At 36.8% G+C, this 6,527-nt stretch overlaps 1 protein-coding gene and 1 long non-coding RNA gene across 2 annotated transcripts; both read right to left on the reverse strand.

Moving 5' to 3' along the window:
* Positions 1 to 308: 308 nt before the first annotated feature.
* Positions 309 to 1,668, reverse strand: LOC118335957. The gene is made up of 3 exons (XR_004797085.1): positions 1,446 to 1,668; positions 926 to 1,058; positions 309 to 629 (listed from the first exon to the last, which is right to left on the reverse strand). It is a non-coding gene; the product is annotated as an uncharacterized LOC118335957 (long non-coding RNA).
* A 1,272-nt stretch (positions 1,669 to 2,940) lies between these two features.
* Positions 2,941 to 6,525, reverse strand: LOC118335814 (sialic acid-binding Ig-like lectin 5; the record flags this gene model as incomplete). The annotated part of the gene is made up of 6 exons (XM_035672259.1): positions 2,941 to 3,772; positions 4,032 to 4,101; positions 4,711 to 4,819; positions 4,937 to 5,236; positions 5,332 to 5,610; positions 6,303 to 6,525. Coding segments are annotated over 6 exons (1,371 nt in total), but the record flags the coding sequence as incomplete, so codon positions are not given.
* Positions 6,526 to 6,527: the final 2 nt, after the last annotated feature.

The following is a 6,527-nucleotide window of genomic DNA, read 5'->3' on the forward strand; positions in this document are numbered from 1 at the left end:
GGCTTCTGGGTCAGATCTGAAGGGGGAACAAATGTACAATAGGAAGAAAATCAGGGTCTATTAGTGGAATAAGGTGAGCAGATGCAAAGGTTATTGTTCACTTTAAGTAGGACTAATATAATCTACTGTTAAATATTTCAGAGGGGCAATAAGTGGAAGGTATGGCAGGAGTAAAATGAGACACACAGCTGGTGTTACTACTGGTCGCCCACAGAGTTAAATAGAACATAATTTCATGGCAGAAAAGACTTTATAACTTCTCATAAAACATCTTAAGAGCGTAGAACATTTTCTGTGGTCCTTCATACCTCTTACTGTGATAGTTACTGTATAATTGTATGTTTCATTTATTCCATTCAGGAGTTTATATGATCCGGAGTCTGAAACAGTGAGGTCATTGATTATGATGCTGCCACAGTTCTTCTGACTCAGATCAGGCTCCAACGGTGACACTCGTCCATTGAACAAAGTATTGAGGTTGGTGTTTGTATTAGAATCATCACAGTTCTGTTCGCATTTGTACCAAAATGCACTTGACAAATTGAAGTTAGGGTCAGAAGTAAAATTACAGGGTATAACAACACAGAGTCCGGCCTCTGCTGTTGATGTGACTGCCCCTTCAGATGCAACTGTTAATACAAACAGGGAAATTAGGAATTAGGAACAGAATATCTACAGATATGGATAATACAACAATATATTTAATTACTGATCACTTTTAATGAAATGTAGCATTGCTGAAATACTGCTGAAGCTTTTGAAAGGCCGAACAATACTTTTTGCCGCAGCATCGTGTGACCAAATTCCTGATGAGGATGATCAATAAGTATTTATATAGTATAGTATATATAAAAATGTATAGGAACATTTATCATCAGTGCAAAAAAGTCAAGAGACAAGATTGTATTAAAGATGCATACTGTACCGGTGTTAGCAGTGTTGCTTTTCAAAGTGAAGAGCAGAGTCGCCCAAATGAGATACATCCTAATTCGATGATTGAGACAGTCAATCTCTCTCTACACAGGACAAAATCTCGTCTCTCAGATGCTCTCAGAACGCTATACAACATGTGCAAAACACATACAGGAGGTTTGGTTGATCAAACTGAACCAGAAAGAGCTCCACACCTGACAACCCAGATGTTAATACAGGATGTCACATGTTCACTCATTCTGTACTTAAGCAAATACATTTGACTACCACTTTCCCCCTGGGGTGCGATTTTGGGCCCCTGATGACAACTCTACGACAGCTTTGCACAATGAATATCTGTGCCATAGCCTGGCCATCCTCGGTGCAAGACTTTCCCTACAGTCTGCCATATTACACAAGCACAAGGCAGTAATTTGAAAAATGTCATAGATTAATTGGTTCTCTTAATCATTCTCTTAAATAGATTTTATTTAGAAAGACATCTTAAAAATAAGGTAAATGCTATGTTTTACCTGTTTTTTTTGTTCCCCTCCTCTCTTCTCTGCCATGATGATCCGGTGTGACTTTGCTCTAAACCGACTCTTCCTCTGATTACTTTTCTCTTCCTTCTTTGTGTAAACAATACTGGTGAGAATTGTTGCTGCAATAGTCAGAATGCCTCAATATCATGCAGTTACAATCTCACACTATCACATTATGCACCACATAGACATATGCATTAATAACACTTTTTGATTTTTCTTTGGTACCATTTTCTTGTGACTGTGAACTGCTACAAAAAGCTTTGGAAAGGGGAAGTTTATGGCGGTTGCACAAAACATTCTGGTCATCTTGAGAAACGTATCAACCTATCAACAGTATCTTTCCCTTGTGTGTGATGCGCATGACTGTAAATGGTGCATATTTCTGCAGGGCCAGTTGAGTTGATAAAGAATATTCACACGTGAAAAAACTACCATTTCTCCATTTTAGCTTCAGCCTCTTAAACAGCACTTCTGTATTTGTATAGTGTGCAATATCAGTCACTGAGTGTTCAATTATGCATTTCCTTATATGGCATCACTGTACAGTATCTTCAGTGTCTCCGATAACTTCCTGTTGCGCTACTAGACTATAACTATCTTCAACTAATAAGCTCCAATTCTTTCAAAACTTGTTGCTATCTGTCTGCATATTGAACACAGAGTGCCATAGAGGTTGAGAAGACTTTGTTTTCACTTAAAGTTCATAGTTTATACTAAGTTCTACAGAATGTTTTTTCTCAAGAAACTCCCTGCTCTCTTAGAACTGAAAGTCAGGTCAATTCCTGATACACATTTAAAAAGGGGAAGTAATCTATTACTTAGAATAATATAGAAATTAACCTGTATCCCCCCCCGTTTTGCAAGTTTCTTCACCAAAGTGGTGTTCACAGCGGCTTTCTTTGAAATTAAAATGAAAGAATAAATACAAGAGATGTTTATTCAGTGCAAAGGGTTAGCGTTTATTCATGTGCAAAGCAGAGCATAGTTCTGAAAGACAGATCTGCACTTATGCAAACCAAACATAGAAGCACTGGGGATCCTGCAGAGCACGTGTGGTACAGACTTTCCACCACTGAGAGGCACCAAAGTAGGATTTTCACAAAAATGGACTGCATTTATATAGTACCTTTATCTAAAGTGCTTTACAATTTGCCTCTAATTCACCCATTCACACTCACTGATGGCATCACCTAACCATTTTATTACTTATTTTATTTGAGGTTCAGTGTTTTTCAGGGTTTGAACAATAAACACTGCCATTTCTTGACAACCTGCTCTACAGTATCTCCTGAGACAGCCACACGTAGTGGCTTAAAATAAAGGTTCAAACCAGAAGTTTACTTATACCTTATAATAATAATAATAATGAATAATAATAATAATATATAATAATAACATTTAACTTTATAGGAGCGCTTTCAAGAACACTCAGAAGCACACTCTCCACCCACTAAGTTAAAAAGGAAAAGAAAAAGGTCATAAAAATAACACACTAAAAAATTATAGCTATATCTACAACACTCAATAATTAATCAAACATAAAAAGCGTGATGACACACAATTTCAGCTGCATTTATTTCTTAAAAAGTAATGTATTGTCTAAAAATAATAATAAGCTTATCTGGTACATAAAGCTGTCAATTCTACTCGATACAGTGTAAATAAATCCTGTGTTAGACAAGCTTGTTTGCACAAGAATACAAAATGTAAAAATATTTTCCTTGAAATCATCACATCTTAAAGATGAATTTCTTCACTATATAAGTTTTTCTGCTCCTATCCTCAGTTTAATGTAATGCACAATGTTTCACTGTATGTATGTTATATGTCACAACTGTCTATGTTAAATCACTCATCATGTTTCGCCTTTCTTCACCAATAAAAAAATACATTTATCCATAAGTGACTTCACAAAGCTACAGTCCTCAGATCTCAGCCATTATTTCCTTTACATTGGAATACACTGCCACATCCTCCTCTCCTGCAACTCTACACTCTCTTGTCTCATTATCTTCCCCTATCATCACCACCTCCTCTTGATTGCTCAAGTTTTCACCATCCTCGCCAGCATTGTCTTCTCTCTCCCCTCTTTCTTCTGTCTTAATTTCAGCATACTCTGTCTCTGCGATCTCTTGCGCATTCTCTGTCCCTGTGGGACTCTTCCTGGTAAACTTGGAGAAGTCAATGTCAGAGTATTCTGCCTCTTTGGGTTCCACGTCACCGTTGGGGGCTGATTGCCCAGCAGCCTCGGCTTCTCCCTCAGCTGCCTCTTGGCCATGGGTCTCATAATTTTCCACTGATTGACCAGCATCCATCTGTCAGGTACAATAAAGAAAGTATGTCATTTTCCAAGTCAGACAACTTTATGTAAACTATGCATTATATCCCCTAAGGTCTGAAAAGCCTGAATAGACTTGAGATAAATGTTGTTAGTATTAATCCGTTAAAATGAGTTCAGATTGTTGTTGTGTGATAATGAGTAGTATTCTCAAATCAGTCTAAAACAAGACAATTCTTGTGCATGTCTCATTGCAGGACAAATATAGATATAGAAAAGTCTGTTAATTTAAATACCAGCGGGACCACTTTAGTAGTCACCATCTCCAGGTTTTCAACCGTATTTCCGGAGCTCTTCTGCTTTTTTCTGGTGAGAAAAATGAAACAGAGACACATTATTGAAGGAAAAAACAATTATCAAGAAAGGATTACTGGATTAAAGTCTTGACCGCACCTGTGATTTTGAAATTTTCAGCCCTCTTATTCAATCCGCTAATCATGACGCTACCTAATATATTTAGATTTTTTTTATGTGTTCTTCCTAGTTTTCCTACCAGACAACATTTATTTATTTTTGTTTAAATATAAGACCGGTCATGTGGCACAGTGGCTCAGCAGTGTCACTTCTGAGCAACAATGTTCTGGGTTCAAACACCAACAAAGCTGACTGGCCTTTCTGTGTGAGCTTTCCATGTTCTCCAGTTTCTCCCCACCATTAAAAGGCATGCAGATTAGATAAATTAGAAACTAAACATTGTCCTTACATGTGTGTTTGTATTATTATGTGGGATTATACCACACATAAGAACACATTCAAAAATGTAAGTGGTATACTTTGGAAAATGGTTATCATTAATGAAAAATTGATAAAGTTTGCTAAAACACTACTGTGGTCATTTATGAATGATCGTCATTAATAATGCCTAAAATGTCTGCATGGATGTCAAAAAGAAGGATAAGAAACCTAAAAGTGTACCTGTGGCATTTTCTGGCCAACCAGCAGATGGTGGCTGACAGAAGAATCCCAATCACAAACGCGATGATGACTGGTGGCTGCACAATTATTAACAATTGAGAGAGGAGATCTGGAATGGAGAGGGACAAATAAATTCAAATTAACAGTTGTGATCAGTGCAGCATATGTGAAATAACAAAAAGCAGTGGTTGAGAGTAGATAAAGTATTTTAGTTGTCAACGCTTACCTTCTGGTTTCAACTTTTCCTTATCATTATAACTATTTATTATAATTGTGAAGTTTTGTTTTGCTTCCCCATGTTCATTGCTGCTGACACACTCAACAGTAGCGTTGCTGTCTTTTACAGTTAGGCTGACGGTGCTGTTGACTGTGTGGTTTGACACGGTGGTAATTACAAAGTACTCAGCATGGTTCTTCAACAACGGCCATCTGATGGTGGGTAAAGGAAACCCCTCACTGATACACACACAGGTCTGGACCTGCGATTGAACCTTACATCCAGAGTTTTTAAAGATCTTCGAAATCCCTGTAAAAACACAAGCAGAATCAAAACATCACAACAAAATGCTGATAGTGTAAAAACATAAACAGTAATTTCAAGAAGATTTGTAGTCTACTCACAAGTCACAGTTACATCAGCAAATACAGTCACAGTCATGTCCAGATGTTGTGCTGTACAGATGTACTGTCCAGAATGTTCTGCTGTCACATTATGGATGACAAGTGTTGCTGATCCAGTGTTGTTCTGCAGGTGTATTAGGTTCACTGAGCAGGTTTGTGTTTGGAACCATCCAAGTGTCCATGTGATATTAGACAGAGGAAAACTTTCAACTCTGCAGGTCAGATTCAGAGCATGTCCCACCTTAACAGTTGTATTCCCAGTGATTACAGGTTTCATATCTGTGAGGTACAAAATAACGTTTTTGAAGTTAGGATATAGCGGTAGGAAAAAGATAAAAGAGTCAGATTAATTAAATGAAATTAATGACATTTAAAAGCCGAAGACGTTATATACTTTACAACACCTCACAATATTGATAGACCATTTACATAATTTGTGGGAATGTAGTGCAACCCTAGAAAACTTCTTGAGGTATTATACTAACTTCTGAGTAAAATACAAAAAGGCTATCCCTAATACTGTATAAATGTAGGTATGAGTTTAATATATATAATATAAATAAAGGAAAATTACAATTTACAGCAGTGTGACATATATAGTACATAATTAAGATGGTATGTACATAATATACACATACAATAATATAAATTCACTGTGTGTAAATGTTTTTGCATTCATACATTGTCTGAAATTGTTATTTTTTTCTTTTTAACACTGGAGGGCGCCAGCATCTAAAATTGTTCAAAAACATTAAGGATTATTAATGTTACTGTAAACTTATTTCAGTAACCTTATTAGAAGAAAGAAGAAAACACTACAAGACATTTTCTGTCTTAGAACAGTTGTACAGTGTATTTACACGATTGTTCAACATTTTCCATCAGGATGTTGTTCAGATGTTTAAACATCTCTTAGCAAACATTAGATAAACAATAAAGGGTGAGAATACAGCACATTATGTTTTACTCACAGGTCACATTCAAAGTCACTGTCTCCTCTGTAGTGATGTTGTTTGTGAAGCTGACCTTACAGGTGACATTGGTGCCATGGTGTTCAGGTGAAGGGTTAAAGGTCAAAGTTGAGTGGTGTCTCTGTGTGACAGCAGTCAGATTCTCAGTCTTGAACTTAGTGATGTTTCCTGTGATGGGAGAGTCGTTCTCTCCTGTTCCTTTCCACGTCCAGGTGATTTTAGGAC

This window comes from Morone saxatilis, unplaced genomic scaffold (assembly GCF_004916995.1).
Source record: "Morone saxatilis isolate NCDOM2014 unplaced genomic scaffold, NCSU_SB_2.0 Contig24, whole genome shotgun sequence".
Taxonomy (NCBI): Eukaryota; Metazoa; Chordata; class Actinopteri; family Moronidae; genus Morone; species Morone saxatilis.